Raw genomic sequence first — 16,605 nt, 5'->3', positions numbered from 1 at the left:
TACAAAATTAATCATAAATGAATTTAGAAGTAATTACGATGAGCCTACCATTGCACACTCTTGTTATAATAGTCACTTCACAAGTATAAGTGCTTCTAGGTTGTGGGGGGTAAGGGTCGGGTTTCAAATCTCCAGGAGGAAACTTCACACACATATACACTTAGATTAGGTTAGAGTATAATTTATATCTTGTTTTTTTTTTAATTTAAAAAAAAAAAATTACGATGAGCCTTAATTGCAAGTTTGCATCTTAATTAATTCCTTTGGAGTGTAAGAGTTTATGAATAAACTTTCTAATTTTTGCTTAAAAAGAAAAGAAAAGAAGAAAAAAAAAAAGTAATAGAGGAAGGCAGTCAATAAATATTTACAAAGCCAGTTCTTATGAAGAACATCTAAAATAAAAAAACGAGTGAGAACAAGCTCTACCATTTTATCAACAGAACAATCATGCCTAAATTAGTATGTCCCTTGTTTAAGTTAAGAAATAGATGGTTGTCAGCCATCCCATCCCTTTGATTGTTAAAATACAACATAGGCACTAGACAACAAAATCAGAAGAAATTTTGCACTTAGCAAATCAATTTTTGTCTCATCCTTTTAGTTTTAACTTCCTGTTTTGTATCTTCTGAATCTTCCTCCAATTTTCTCCTTAATTTTTTCAGATCTTCTTCACTCACTTTACCATTCAATTTTTGGTTCAATGAATATGCTTCGGCCATCTTCCTTCTGCTTTCTTTGCTTGCAGAATCATGAGGAACCACTAAACCAAAAAAATGAGAAACAGAAAATAAGCAAGCATATAGTAAATCCACAAAATTAGTGGAGTTAAATGAGAATATTAAATTTAAGTTGCTAATGCTTGCACTTCAACTCTTCTTTATCTTTGACTTATCCCTGATGCAACCGGTAAGTGATTTGTAAAAGCAAAAAGTGAACTAATCAGGATTAAATAAAAATTATTTTAATAATCATATTTAGAGAAAATTTAAGGCTTCTCTACAAACAAAAAGTAAATGTCTTTTTTTTTTTTTTGGGGGGGGGGGGGGGGTGGTGTTGGGGAGCTCACTTATTAAAGGATTTAGTATGTATGATTGCTGACCATTGTCCTTGTTGAAAGAAGGTTAAAAATAGAGCTATGAACTACAGTGGAAACATAGACAACCCCTCTCTCTTTTGTGTAAGGAAGACAAAATGATCGACAAAGTAGTACTGTAAGTAATTTTATTCCAAAGAAAACTTACCACAACAAGAATGGCAAAACACTCCATATGAGGATGCTTAAAAAAGAACTACGCAAGCTCTCTTATTTCTTAGACGTTCAAAAAAGAAAAAAATTATAACTACCATAACACAATTCCAGATTTTTCGACCCACAGCCTTACAAAGTATGCCACACTCACAAAGACTTCCATGAAATGCTGATTCATCAATAAGACACTTCCAGGAAATAAGGATCTGATATCAAATAGAATGCTAAATACCACCTCTTCCATGCTGCCACCTGCCATTAGGAAACATCGCCAATTCCTTTCTAGGATACATGAAAGCAACAAAAACAACCTTCCTGACTGAGGGGATCAAAGATAAATATTTCCTGGAAAACCAAGCAGTCCATCCTACCTAACTTTGTCAAGTAACCTGTTTACCAACTCCACACTTGGGGCCATAGCACAATTTCAAGGACCTTTCACATAATATTAGAGAAACAATTGATGATCACTCTTACACTTTGTTACAAAAACATGATCTCAAAGGCATGGTTACTCTTGAGTTCTCAGCACCTTCTAAGAACTCACCACTGGCGGCCCACCTAACCACATTAATAACTAATACCACCTAGTCATCTTAGAGAAGCCAACGTCATGTAAAAACCACATCCTGTACAGCAAACAAGAAATCCCCATGCGGGGCAAGTTATCAAACCATTTTAAGTGATACTTGCTACCTTTGTTACTTATGGCCATCTTCTCCAAGACCAACACAAGGCAAGAATGTCTACGGCCCAAAGTTTGCTCCCTCACCAGAACAGTAATATTGCCTACAAAACAGACTACTCATCATAGGAAAACCTATATATGCCTTATAAAGTCGTATTTCAATCACCGTGTCTTCTTAAACCTAGTTGTCCTCCTCCTTTCACAAACTGCAATTCAAGTCACTTAAACACTTAATTTCATCTAAGTAACCCCAAAAAAGGTTTTTCAAAAGCCTCTTAGCTTTTTTCCAAACTCTCTTTGGATGCATAAAGATATACTTGCACAAGAGAAACCCTTTTAAGTAATTCTCACATGGAAGGCATCTCTGCTAGTTGAACTCTGAATGTAAGAGATTATTTGATCAAGGCAATGCTTCCATTTCAGTCAAGAGCAAACACGATAACTTAGTTTTCTAAAATCTCTGAGTCTCCACGACAAACCAGAAATAAACACCGGAGTTGTTTGCTTCCAAACCTCTATAGTTCCCAATAATTTGCAAAGCACATGAAATAGATATCACTGCATCTTATCCACCAGTACAAATAGTAACTGGTCATATGCCAACAATAGGTCCATTAATTTTTGCAAAGTGCACTTGGGATCATGCCTTATTGTTGAGCCCCTAGGAATTTTCTCATACAAGCAGAAAAGTTTCCTCAAGATAAAGAAAAGTTAAGGATTCACAGTGCAATTGAGCCATGCGAACTCCCAAATCTAGGAGAATTGAAGCAAGAATTGATCCAGTCAAACAATTTCCAGGGGAATCTATCATCTTCATTATGTTAAACACCCTTTCCAAGCCAACCCAAAGTTCCATAATCTTTATGAATATAAATTTAAATGGCATGCCAAGGACCACCTCCAACTTAAGAAGCGGAAATTATTCTTAGGGGTTGATAGGAAAGTCCAACGACCCAATGAAAAGTGCCCAATCTCTCAAGTCAGATCTGACAAAATATTCAGGAAATTATCCATACCATCTGCTAAGAGAAATTCTTAATTGTATACCCCCAAAGGCTGAAGACCATCAAAATAAAAAATCTCAAATTCTAACACATACTTTGATTAGATCAAGAGAAAAAGGCAGGATTTTACAAACTGCATTTTACAGAATTGAAGAACATATGTGACCTATTGTGTGAGCACTAATTGAAAGGCAGTGTGAACAACTAAAACAATCACAGTAACAGAACTGACCTGGCTTTGGATAATCTTTTCCAATTATGCACTTTGCTTTCGTCTGAACACTTAGAGGAGCTGTCCATGGCTCATAAATGTACTCCTTTGGCATATCTGGCCATTGATGTTTGATTGGAAAAGTTAAAGAGAGAATACAACTGGCCAAAATCAAAGGATGGAAGTGAGAGGAACCTTAACATACCTTTCAGTATGGGCAGAAAATGCTTGATATAGTCACCATTGGGGTCATACTTCTTCCCAAATGAGATCGGGGAGTAGATACGGTTGTACTGGTCAACATGTAAAAAAACCTTCAGATCAGGGTCACTCAATTCAATTGCTTATAAATTCGAAAATTCAAAGTACTAAATTCAAGAACTCGGATATCTCCAAGCAACCTGCTTATGCACACCAGTAATAAAATACAAGCCTGATCCATAAACGAGATCTAAGAAAGCTAGTTATGCACACTACTAATGAAATACAAGATTAAGTCATAAACTACACTGGCCTTCAAAATGTTCAATGAATGAAATAAACATAAATTTTGAACCATATAATTATACTGCTTATTATAATTCACTTAAAAACATTCACATGAAGCCATGTAAAGCCAGAAAAGATGATCCAATTATCGAAACCAATCATAATGTTTTCTGGCATTGATAGCCTGATAGCCACATAATAATAGGTCCATTTTGCAGTTGACTTGCACTGCAAACATGAAGCACTCATCTAGTTATAATTATAAAGATTCTATTTATGGATTGAAGCTGAGATGCTAGTCATTTCCAGATAATAGGAGACACCAATATGAAAACTTGCAGATGGCAGAAAACATATATGCTTCATACCTGGTAAAAAAACGATGAACAAGAAAGCCATAGCCAGTTCCCATTGTTGATTGCCCAATCTGAATCAATTAGAAGCCTTTCAAAAACATCACGTCCTTTTTCCCAATGGACAAACTACCGGCAAAATCAATTAATGTCAGGAAAATTACAAAAAGAAAAAATGCAGGAAAACTAATTTGCTAGGAGTATCAAAGTCATGTTACCAGATCACCACGAGTCAAAAAACATGCAACGGAATGTCGTGCTAGATGATGCATCCAACCCCACTTGTGGAGCTACAATAACAAATATGTAAGGATTTCAACTACACTACCTAAATATGATGATATAAAAATAAAAGAAGGCGAATGGCTCAGTTGGACAGGAATGCAGCATCTAGATTGATATAAATATTTCTATGCAGAAAGAGATACCACGGACTTAACCTGAGTCATGACAGCATCAATCCAAGGGTACCCTGTCCTAGCGTCTCTCCAAGCCACCAGCAATTCATTATTGTCATTCCAAGGTATCTGCACCAAGATGTCATCTACATTAATCTAAAAAAATACCCGCACACATGTGTGCATATAAAGTTGCAAGCAAACTTACGAATAACTTGAGCTAATATCAACTCATGCTACTCATCCAGTATATTAGATCTATGAGCAAGCTTCAAGTTACCACTTCTACTGGCATAATAAGAATTGCCTCCCTAAAACATTTAGTGAAAGTTGACAACATATACGCAAAAAATTTATAGACTCTTGAAAAAAATTATATCTATATCTATTAAATAAAGGTAATAATACATTTTCTTTTTATTTAGAGAGGTAATGGACTCAGATTCTCTTTGAAGCCAGACTGAAACTGGCTGACTTAGACTTGCAACTTGCTCATAAGCAATGGAAAAATGTAATGCAACAGAAGCTGGATTCAAATCTATAAGAGGAAGTAACTATAATATATATTAATCCAAACCTGAGTAGAATGGATTTATATACAAGGAAGCCATGTTGATGTTATCTCTATATAAGATATGAATTCTTCTCCAATGTTCCCCTAAGTGTAACCCATTACCTAGGAAACAGATTCGGAACTAGAAAATAGCTTATCCAGTAATTCAAGTGTACTCTCAGACATACGCAACAAACACCTCCAATATTGGAAACAAATTTCATACAATGGAAATGCAATTACAAGAAAAATCATAACAAGGGTTTATGATTTGATCCTTCTATATGTATAATGCCTTCTATCTTGATACATAAATAAGGGAGCATGTATTTACTATGTTACAATTACAAAGTGTTCACCATGGCAGATAAGTATTTTCTTTGTCCTTTTTTTGGGTTTTTTTTTTTTTTTTTTTTGCGGGGGAGTTGGGGGGGGGGGGGGTGTATTTTCTCACCTTTTCTGTTTGGGTGTCAGGACTGGTTTACTGGATGTAATCTATTGAAGGTAAATGCAACTAAGATATTCTACAAAGGAAATAGAAAGTAGATCGAACTTATCTGAGGCACACTTGTAATGACTGATCATTTGTAGTTACCTGCTTACATATTCTGTTACCCGTCATCTGATCAAAATTGGGAGTGCCAAAAGCTACAGTGTAGAAAAAGTCTCGCCATAACAACTACACAGGACAACAGTAAATATCAGTTTTCTGAATTTGGATCAGGAATACCAAAAACAATAACTGCTAGAAGTGGGATGACCTGTCCAACAAGAGAAACCGGAGGTGATGTATGTCTTTTAACATTCCTATATACATCTTGAAGACATTGGTAGAAGTACCTGGAAGAGAGACATCCAAACTGCCAAAGAGATAAAAAATGGGATGAGAGCATTAAAAGAAACACAAGTGTAAATATAATGTTTCTTCAAAATTTTCAAGGTCAGCAAATTAAGTCTAAACAACAACAATAGAAAATGTTAAAAAATGTAGCTCTTCCTGTTCAAAACCCACTTTCAGGTAAGGTGATAGAGTAGTTGTTGCTGGTTTCAAAAAAGCAGACGGGTCACCCTTAGGCTTCTCGAAGGCCGCCACCCACTCCTAACATAATTGAAAGAAAGAGTGACAAATAGCACCAGGGCATGCTACTCAATAGAAAATGGGGACAATGTTGATTACAATTCAGATCATGTAAGAAATTAGGCATTCCACGAAATCAGTTTGCACATTCTTAACAGCAACAAACAATGGATTCAAATAATCCAAATTAAATCAACATAGGGAAGTATAACACTGCCAATTTTATTTTCATTTGGGTAGCCATAAGAATGTAATAACACGAGTGAAACACAATAGAGCAGACCCACACAAACTAAATTCAAGGTTGTTTGTTTGTAAACAAACTTCAAGATACATTCAACCAGACAATCTGCCTCATGAAAATCTTTATATCAATTCAAAAAAATTTAATTAGCTTCCAAAAATTCAAAAGTGAAAAGTGCCTTGAAGTAGGCGTAAATTCAACTATGGATCTCACAGCACCTAAATTCATGAAATCATCAAAGTAGAATAACAAGGTAAAATGAGGTAAATGGTTGGTTAAGTGGACGTGCTTTAGATATATTAGAGTGAAATTTCTTCTATTAATTCTATGAGGAACAAGATCTATTGTATCAGTAAAAAGTTAATCCCATGCCAAAGCTTATTTACTGCATTCCACCACTAGTAGCTTGAAAATTCTTCATATTCAAAATGATATATTGATAAGTCTAGGAACCTCAGAGAAATAAATTCAATATATTAAATAAGCAAAGTTGCAATGTCAGTATACATAGTTACGTACACAGATTTTATTTCTGAAATGGACACAACTCAGACAGCAGCAGAGTGACTCAATGCATGTGACCAATGATCTATAGATCAAATCTTGTACAAAAGTAAATAAACAGAACATTAAGCAAGAGGATAAAGGACCACAAGCATTTAAAAGAGATATTAGTTTAGATATTCCTGACAAATAAATAAATTCTTAGTAGGAAAGCAGGAATCATTTTCCTTTGTTATTATTGGAGTAACGGTTAAATGATTAAATTTACAATTTCCTAGAAGTTTAAGCATGAAAAAGTGGTAATTTATCATGATATCAAAGTTCAAATATCTTCTCCACTCCACCTTCCATTAAAAAATTTTAAAATCTCACATATTGAACTTCACTTATTAAGGGAGAGGCTAGGCCCAAACATTAGGGTAGCTGTTAATAATGCTTAAATAATTAAATTCACTCTATCCTACGTGTTGGGATTCACCTACTAAGGGGGAGTCAGGGTCCACATGTGAGGTGGATGGGTAGAATGATGGTTAAATAATTAAATTTACGATTTCTTAACAGTTTAAGCTTTGAGACAAGTAGTAGTTTATTAGTTATTAAGTACAATTACAAAGCAAAATTGACTATGAGCACCTTGTTGTTAATTGATTCTTTCAACCTCTTCAAGGCTTCAGATTCACCACCTCTGAAAGGAGAAAACTCGTCCTGCATGGAACTTCTTCTTACAAAGAATTCTAAGAAAAACCACTTTATAAAATTATATTTGTTCCAAACCTGTTCAATGTCTCCATAGCCAAGTTCTTTGATTGTAGGAACTTCTGAAATCTCACATCCTCCAACATCCCCAACAGGAGGAAGTGAAGAAATTGTGACTGAAAGCGGGGATGACGCCCATGAGGGTTGCCCAGCAAGCTTCACAAATGATTGATAGCTCAAAGGTGGCCTTCCCCCGTTCTTTTCCAAATATTAGTCATTGAAGTGACAAGCAATTAATACAAAGGGAGAGATTCACTAAAGGAACTAACATAGGCATAAATACTTCAAAGCTCAAATGCAATTGAAAATTGAAAATCCAAAGTTTGAACTCACCTTTTGTATAATATCAGCGGGATTGAAGAGTGTATGACTCACAGGAGAGAAAACCTCAATTCCAGCAATAGATGCATAGTCCTGTTTATATACCAGTCACTGACGATTATCTCTAAAAATTGGAACTTGGTTATCAAAAGATGTCTACTTTAATGTTTCCTGACTTGTAAAAAAAAAAAAATACCTTAACTTTAATATCTAAAGCTTGATAGTATGGCTCTGTGTCATATTCAAAGCAAAGCTTCTTGACATCCCACTGCAATAACAAGAAACATAAATAAGGAGAACCAAACTAATTTTCATCAGGTCTCAACCAGCTTGCTATGGTTTGAATCCTATCTTCGGGAAAAAAAAAAAAAAAAAAGACAGAACCTGACATGTATGAGATATTCCTTTCTTGACCCGCATTAACGAATAACGATTGAGTTTTTTGTGATCCATAAAGTGTGGTTGGAAACATTGTGAATTCCAACACCAAGTTCCGAAGAATTCAACACTCATTGCCATCTATTTTCTTTCTTTCTTTCTTTAATTTTTCTTGATAAATTTAGAATTGCCAAAGCTTCGATCAAAGTTTAAGATACAATTTTATTGACTTAAACGAGAAGAGAATTTAGCATTTTAGCTGCACATGTTTGCAGAATTTATTAATTTATTTATTTTTAAGGATTATGATGTTAGCGATTAATATTAATTTTGGTCTAATTGAACATTTTGAGAGAGAAAAAATTTGCAAAATGAAATCTTTTTAATACTAATTATTTAAATTAACACTGTTTTAAACTTATTTGAGGATCTAACTTTTTTTTTTTTTAATAGAATAAAAAAATATTTTTTTTCTAAACACGACTTCAACTAACTTGATTGAATTTTAAGTGAATTTGAAAGACACCATTTCAACACTAGAATTATATGTAGAAAAAAAGGCGAAATTTCCAAATAGTTTTAAAACAGTGCTAATTTAAATAACTATTATTAAATAATAAAATTTTGCCACACACTGATATATTTAAGCAAAATTAATTGCTACAGTTAAGACCGTTATAATGGCCGTTAACCACAAACAAAGAAAGTAACTTATATATAATATAACTGCCGCGAGAGAGAGAGAGAGAGAGTTACCTCCTTGAGGCAACGAAAGAGAACCTGGCTGGGCTCTCCCTTCAACACCAACAACCTGGACCCGAGCTTCCTGAGATTCAAGTCAAGATCCGCAAGGCTCTGGAGCAGGAACCGGATCCGGTTCAGCCCAGCCCGTGTCGACCCGGGAGAGAACGCGTTGGGATCTGGCTCCATGTAATGCGGGTCGATTATGAATACAGGGTACAGGAATTTGGTGGACTGGGCGGCGCGCTCGAGCGCCGGGTTGTCGTGTATCCTCAGGCCCTTCCGGAACCACATCAGAGAAACCGAGCCCGACCCGGATGCCATCGAATTTGGGTTTGAAACGGTTTTTTTGTGTTTCGACGCCTGTATTATGTTATAAACGGTGTTTTTTTTTGGTGTGCGTTTTGGAAATGAACGGGGGAATGGGGATTTGGGTTGTTGCTTGCGGAGAGATGGTAAAGGGTAAAAATGGTTGGAACCTTTATTTATTTATTTTTGAGAATCAAAGATGGTCGGAGCTTGGGAGGGAAGTGGTATATAAGGCGCCACGTAGTTGGTTTAAAAATGCGAGACGTTAGGCTCCTTTCTTCAGTACTTCTTGTGGCGAGGTGACTAGAAAACGACGCCGTTACTAGAATCACACTCCAATCATAGCATATCAGAGCATTAGCATTGAAAAATTGCAATGCTACTCTATTTTATCATTCTAAAAACCATTTTATCATTTATACCATATTATTTTACAATACTTCCACATCCCAAACTTCTATTTTTATTAAAATATATATTTTTTTAACTTTCTTTATTATTTCTTTCAACTGTCAATTTTTTTTTTCAGATTTTGGCGTGATTCCAAGCATCCAACGGTCACATTTCTTTCCAACTGTCAATTTCTTTCCTGGGCTTTCCAAGTTCCAACAGCCAATTTTTTTCAACAGTATAATTCTGAGATTTTGATTCTAGCAGTCACATTTCTTTCTTGGCCGTTATATAATTTCTTTCCAGCAAACCATTTTTATTTTTTTTTGTCAAATTCAACATCTATTCCAAACAACCTACCAAATTTTTTTTTAAAAAAAAGAACCTGTCAAATATCTTTCCCTGGCCTTTATCATTTCTTTCCAGCAAACTTCTTTTTTTTTTTTTGTCAAATTCAACAACTATTCCAAACAATCTGCCAAATACATACACACACATATAGAACCTGCCAATTTTTCTGATCCACTCACACACATATAGAACCTGTCAAATTCAACCTGCCAACTTTAATGATCCACACACATACATATAGAACCTGCCAATTTTTCTTTATAGAAAGAACTTGCCAAATATCAATTTACTCAAACTTGCTAATTTTAAAAATTCACATACATACATACAAAAAAATTCCCAAATTTTCGTCCAAAATTTGTCACCCTTTTGTTCGGTACCATGCACAGCATCCATGCCAATGTTAAGCCATGCAGCGATGAGGAGGAGGTCCTCATCTACACTGAAGTTGCCACCGCGTTTAGAGGTGACAATTTCAATTTCTGGTAAAGATTGGATGGGCATTGAAGGATTTTGAGATTCACTTAAAAATGGTTCTACAAAATCAAAATCAGCTTGTAGGAAATTACCATATTGGTCATAGTCTTCTTGCCTAACCATCCCTTTTAAATAGGGAACTTAAAACAATTAGTGTATGAAGTCAATTCTTATTTGTATCTTTACAATCAGTATAAGCTAATTATAATATTTTGGTGACAACTTCTCACATATAGCAACATCCTACAATATATGTTGACAACTCCTAATCAAAACAATATATGTTGACAACTCCTAATCAAAACAATATATATTGACAGCTCCTAATCAACATATTTCAACTATACTATAGTAATTTTTTGTTACAGAAATACTAGTCCTGTACACAGCCAAATATTAATAGAATACAAGAACACCGATTATCTAATAAAATTGGGATTTTGGTAGAAAGGAGGAGTTGTTGAATGATTTGTGAGGGAAAAAAAAAAAGCTTATCAAAGAACGATTTTACAGAGGGTTACAGAAACAAAGAGAAAAGAGAGAAGGGAGAGAAATAGATAGAGAGAGATACTTACTAGTAATTGAAGATGAACTTGAGCAAACTTTCTGAAGATGAACTCGAGATTACGGTCTCGAAGATGCTAAATCAACAATAAAAACTCTGCAAACATCAACACCAATTCTTTTATCAAAACCCAAACACAAACACAAGCTGAATCCCTCTTTTTCTTGCAAAGAGAGAAAAGAAACACAAACACAAAAACTCTAATACATTGATCAAAACCCACCTTACAGTCAGCCCCAACACTGACGGAGCTGAATCCCCCAACACCAACAAGGCTTTGTTTTTGCAAAATTTGAACCCAAACCCAAAAACCCTTGAGAATGGGTGAGGGTGAATCGGTTAAGATGGGTGAGTGAGGGTGAATCGGTGAGGGTGAATGGGTGAGGTGAGGGTGAATCAGTGAATGGGTGAGGGTGAAGCTTCAACGATGGAGATGGGTGAGGGTGAATCAGTTGAGATGGGTGAGGGTGAGGGTGAGGGTGAATGGGTGAGGGTGAATTGGTGAATGGGTGAGATGAGGGTGAGGGTGAATCGGTGAATGGGTGAGGGTGAAGCTTCAGCGATGGAGATGGGTGAGGGTGAATCGGGTGAGAAATTTCGGAGATGGAGATGGGTCAGAAATTTCGGAGATGGTCACATAGAAATTTCGGAGATGAAGCTTCAGAGATGAGAGAGCAGATGAGAAACAGAGAAGGAATAGAGAGAGAAGAGCCCGCGCAGAATGTATTGATGAGAGAGAAGTTTTAGGGGGAAAACATCATAAAATATACTATTTTTGATACAATACTTGCTACAGTGCAATTCTATGTTTAGAATGCATTGTAGCACTATTGCAAAAAAATTTGCAATAGTGCTGTTTACCATTCTCTGATGCAGATGGTTTTGGGGTTAAAAATGCTAAATTTCCTTTGGATTTGGCATTAGCATTCCCCAATGCTAATGCTCTCACAGCATTATTTCACAAATTAATGAGTAGGTATCACACTTTGAGGGATCCAGAGATAACATGCACTGGATGCAATTCCCATGAATGGCTGAGATTTAAAGTTGTAAAAATCAACTTTAAATCTCCATCATTGAAATAAAAAAAAAATAAAAAAGTAAAAAGGTGATAGTAAAAAAAGTAATAATAGTAAAAATATGTTGCGAGAGTGAGGGGGGTTAATTGCATGGTGCAATTACACCGGATCTCAATTTGAGAGGTTTTTTTTTTTTTTTTTTTTTTTTTTTGGGTTTTGCCTGACCCAAATCCTACTATAAAGTTTTGGACTTCCTCCGAGGCCTAGATGAAATTGTGGGTAAACAAGGTTTAGTTCTGTTAGAAAAATACATGTTTGTATCGCATACAAAACATATGCAGCGAAAAATTAACGAATCTACTTCATTCGCAATTAATAACATGTACTATGTAAGTTTCAGAATTTAAAAACAAGAAAGCGTACCTTGGTGTGGTGAAATTCAAAAACAAAAGATTAGAAGTACTTGGGAACACTTTTAATCTACACTCCAATTTCACTTAATGCCTAAGAAGTGTGGTCTCTCAATCAATTTCCAAGGAGAGAATAAGAAAGTGACTTACACTCACTTACACACCATTTCATTCCTTTTAACAAACCTTATGAAATTTTGTATGTTTCTCTCCTCATATTTAATTGATTATCTAATTGGACTAGCTTTTTGAGCCATTCCAATTGGGCTTTAGTATGTGGCTAGGAATGGGACCAAAAGTAAACAAATAAGCCTATAACTCCAATGAGTCTTGGGCTTTTCTGTCAAGTCTTAACAAGTCCAAAATTACCATTAATTATATTCAATACCACTATATGAATATAACTGTAGTCTAGGCCTTATTAATAAATTATATTCGAAGACTTTATAGTACATGCAACCCTTTCATTAAAATATTCATAGTGATACAAAGTCATGAATGTTGACTGCCACTTTGAAGATTACTACATCTTAACCTTTAAGTACCCGATTTAATTTTTTAAGTTATTCATCATATATTTATGAAATCTAATTTTATAAATATATACTTTAGTAACTCCTTACTAAAGTGGTTGGACCCAACACTCTAAATAACCAAACCCATTAAACATATCTCAAGCGAATATTTTATATCTCCGTTAAGAGATTATGAATTCCATCTTAAAAATATATGTTCCATTAGTATTAAATGCGGCTGCCCAACATACTGGGATTTTGATTGTGACTTTAGATCTCACTTATGATATATCAAAGCAACCTACGCCTCATGATCAGATTCATTATTCTCTTAGGATTAAGAGTTCATGTAAATAGAAGTCGTGAGATTTATTATTCATTTGATAGTCGTTAGAAAAATAATAAATCTCACAATGATTCAATTCAATATGTCTTAACTCTTAAAACATATCAATATATTAACTAGAAATCTCCACTTCCATGATCAAGACAAATCATATTAGTCGATATGTTATAGTCTTTGCAGATGAAATGTCCAATTTCACCACCTACTATGAACTAAAATTCTGAGTTTACAAAGAACTTGTGATTTATATCTTCTGTGACTAAATCACATAAATCACATACTATACATCTCATGGACTATGATAATATTCCATTAGTTCATTTATAAATAGTCTCATATAATTAAACAATTTAATTATTTATAACATGTCAATAAATTGGATTTTAGGGCACAAACCCTAACAGGTTCCACCGCAAGAAGTTGACTTGTTGTACAGAATTAACATGTGCACAAACAACGAATCCAAGCAACTATCAAAACATTAAGCAATAACTATTAGTAATACATTAGTTGTTATTTAGCCGCTGTAGAAACATTGTGGTTTAGCCAAGCCAAGATCCAATTATGAATCTACTTGGATAGGACATATTTTGGACGGCCCAAAAATGAGAAGAAAGGTCTTGTTTAGGGCCTTTACCTATTTTCTTTTGGTTTATCGCACATTGTTTTCTTGGCAACTTGATTCTTTGTGTGTGTTTCAAGGGTGAGGTATATGTGTGAGTCCCTTTTTCTTATTTTAATTTTAGGAGTTGCCACCAACCATTCGTTTTGTATTAAGTGTGATTGGTCACCTATTTGTCTAATTCTTTTTAAGTTACCTAATTAACTAAAACTAATTTTAAGGGTAGTTAATTAAGGTAAACCAAAAGTCTCGAACCAAAAATTTTGAACTTGGAAGTTTAGTTATATGTGGGGAAGTTGTTATGCACCCCTACACCACCTATTCAAAGGATATTAACCCATTTAAATTTAATTCTAATGTTACCTTTTTCGTGAAAAAATTAGATACTTGACATTTTGTTTTTGAAAAAGTTTTGTACATACAATATACATATATACATGTGAGTATTTATTTATTTATGACATAATATGTATATATTTATATCAAAGGCTTATTTATAAACAAAGCATGTGAAATATATATACATAGCACGTGAGGAAAGTTTACTATGTTGCAAGAAATAATATATATAACATGTGAATATTTATTTATTACATATTTAGCATGTGAATATTTATTTATTACATATTTAGCACGAAGATTTACAATGTAAAAATAAAAAAGAGGGAGTAAGAAAGATAGTACCTTGTTGTCATTCACCATGTTTCTTATTTCTCATTCAAAAACACAATAGAATAAAACAATAGTGCCAAAGGGGAAGGGAACATATTAGCTTGATTGGTGCATATTGGTTCAATGAAATTGAACCATAGGCACAAACCTCTAAAAGATACAATTCCAAGGAAAAGACTCAAAACAACAATGTATGAATGCATAAAAACTTACCTAAAAGAAAGTGCACAATTTATTTTTAGAAAAATATTGGGATTCTATAAAAGGTTGTTTGGAAAAACAAAGATTGCCCAATTTTTAGTAAAAGACTTAAAATGTTTTTTTTTTTTTTTTTTAGGGTTTTTATAAAAAAAAAAAAAATTCTTGATAAAAAAAAACCATGAAGAAAAATGTTGGTTTTAAAGAAAAGGGGTTGGAAATGCATTTTTTTATGAGAAAAAGTTTCATTTTTCCAAGAAAATGGATTCCATGGTTTGTTGGGAACCAAGGTTTTTATTCATTAAAACAAAATAAAAAAGATTTGAAGTAAGGTTCAAAAATAATTTATTTTGAGAAAAATAGTTTCCATAGTTTTATTGAAAATCATGGTTTTTATCTAATTTTAAAGAAAAAGTTTCAACTTAAATTTTTGTAAAAGATGACAAAAAGTTTAGGTTTAGAAATTTTCTTGTAAAACAACATTTTTTGAAAAGATAGAAATTTCGGGAAAATGACTCCCATGAGTTTTTTTTTTTAAACAAAGGCTTTTAGATCCAAAAATTACATGGATTTTGTTTGGATGACAAAAGTTTTAAAAAGAGAAACAAATTTTGTGTTGAAAACCTTTTTGTGAAAATAACAATTCTGAACAAAAGGAATTTAAGAAAATAATTGATTTAAAGAAAAAGTTTCCATAGGTTTTTCTTTTAAAGAAAGGGGATTGGATCCAAAAATCCCCTAGTTTTTGTTGAGATAACAAAAGATTTGAGAAAACAAAGTGATGTTTAAAAACCTTTTGTGAAAACAAAATTTTGAACTAAAGGAATTTAAGAAAAAAAAAATTTAAAGAAAAAGTTTCCATGAATTTTAGTTTTAAAGAAAGGGGCTTGGATCCAAAAATCTCATGGTTTTTGTTGAGATGACAAAAGTTTTGAGAAAAAAAAATTGACGTTTAAAAACCTTTTTGTGAAAACAAAAGGAATGTATGAAAAGAATTGATTTAAAGACAAATTTTCCATGGGTTTTATTTTTAAAGAAAGGGTCTTGGATCCAAAAATACCATGGTTTTTTGTTAGTCTTGAAGAAAACAAGGTGTGATTTTTTTTTAATCAAAACCTTTTCTATTCAAAATGGTTTTTCAAAAAAAAAAAAAAGGAAAAAAGAAGAAGCTTTTTATGTAGTGAAAATCATTTTTGAAAAGAGGAAAAAAGGTTTTTTTTTTTTTTTTTTTTTTTTTTAAAATTTATAAAAACTTTCTTTTTGGAAGGCTTTTTAGGGTTTTAAATAGAAAACTTTTTGAAAACATTTTTTCTTTGGAAAAGGTTGGTCATTGGTGTAGACACCGCATTTTGTACCCCTTACAACTCGGGCTCCTGTTCCCCAATGATGTTAGAATTTTAAAGCCCAAAGTTGGTTTAGGACTCAATCAGATTGAAATTGACTTGATGAAAGCGTTTTCAGAAAAAAAAAATATAACTCTTATATGAACTAAATAAGCTATTTTTAGAAAAGAATGGTCATAAAAACCCTAGGACATGGGTACGCATACATGCGCATACGCATGTATGCTCCAGACCTGCGTGCACATGCTTTATGCATGCGAACGCATGCACGGGCATGCGTGCTCATGATAGGATTTTAGAAACTATAAAAGACAAGTTTTTTTGCATTAAAGTTTGGTTTTGGAACAAATCCCACATCGTCTGGGAGCCGTTTCAAACCCGCATTTTCTAACTATAAAAAGTGATAGGCCAAAAACGAATT

The 16,605-nt window shown here is 33.7% G+C and overlaps 1 protein-coding gene across 2 annotated transcripts; it reads right to left on the bottom strand.

Moving 5' to 3' along the window:
- Positions 1-340: 340 nt before the first annotated feature.
- LOC126725820 ((6-4)DNA photolyase) lies at positions 341-9,509 on the bottom strand. Of its 2 annotated transcripts, XM_050430790.1 has the most exons (14): positions 8,983-9,508; positions 8,045-8,116; positions 7,861-7,941; positions 7,546-7,725; positions 7,405-7,476; positions 5,958-6,044; positions 5,707-5,805; positions 5,541-5,624; positions 4,435-4,521; positions 4,213-4,284; positions 4,010-4,123; positions 3,358-3,445; positions 3,174-3,269; positions 341-760 (listed from the first exon to the last, which is right to left on the bottom strand). In XM_050430790.1, the coding sequence occupies exons 1-14, from the start codon at positions 9,289-9,291 to the stop codon at positions 570-572; spliced, it is 1,632 nt and encodes a 543-aa protein (XP_050286747.1). In that variant the 5' UTR covers positions 9,292-9,508; the 3' UTR covers positions 341-569. The 2 variants fall into 2 exon arrangements, with proteins under 2 accessions (XP_050286747.1, XP_050286748.1); XM_050430791.1 differs by lacking the exon at positions 5,958-6,044 and having other exon boundaries at positions 8,983-9,509.
- Between the last annotated feature and the right edge of the window lie 7,096 nt (positions 9,510-16,605).

The sequence above is a fragment of the Quercus robur genome, chromosome 5 (assembly GCF_932294415.1).
Source record: "Quercus robur chromosome 5, dhQueRobu3.1, whole genome shotgun sequence".
NCBI classification, from domain to species: Eukaryota; Viridiplantae; Streptophyta; class Magnoliopsida; order Fagales; family Fagaceae; genus Quercus; species Quercus robur.
This window is presented reverse-complemented; position numbering and strand designations above follow the sequence as displayed.

Coding starts and splice junctions, on each gene's coding strand:
- LOC126725820 (XM_050430790.1), bottom strand. CDS start 9,291: ATGGCATCCGGGTCGGGCTCGGTTTCTCTGATGTGGTTCCGGAAGGGC. Junction 6,045..7,404: donor AAGAATCAATTAACAACAAG/GTGCTCATAGTC, acceptor CAATTATGTTAG/GAGTGGGTGGCGGCCTTCGA. Junction 5,806..5,957: donor CTCTATCACCTTACCTGAAA/GTGGGTTTTGAA, acceptor TCTCTTTGGCAG/TTTGGATGTCTCTCTTCCAG.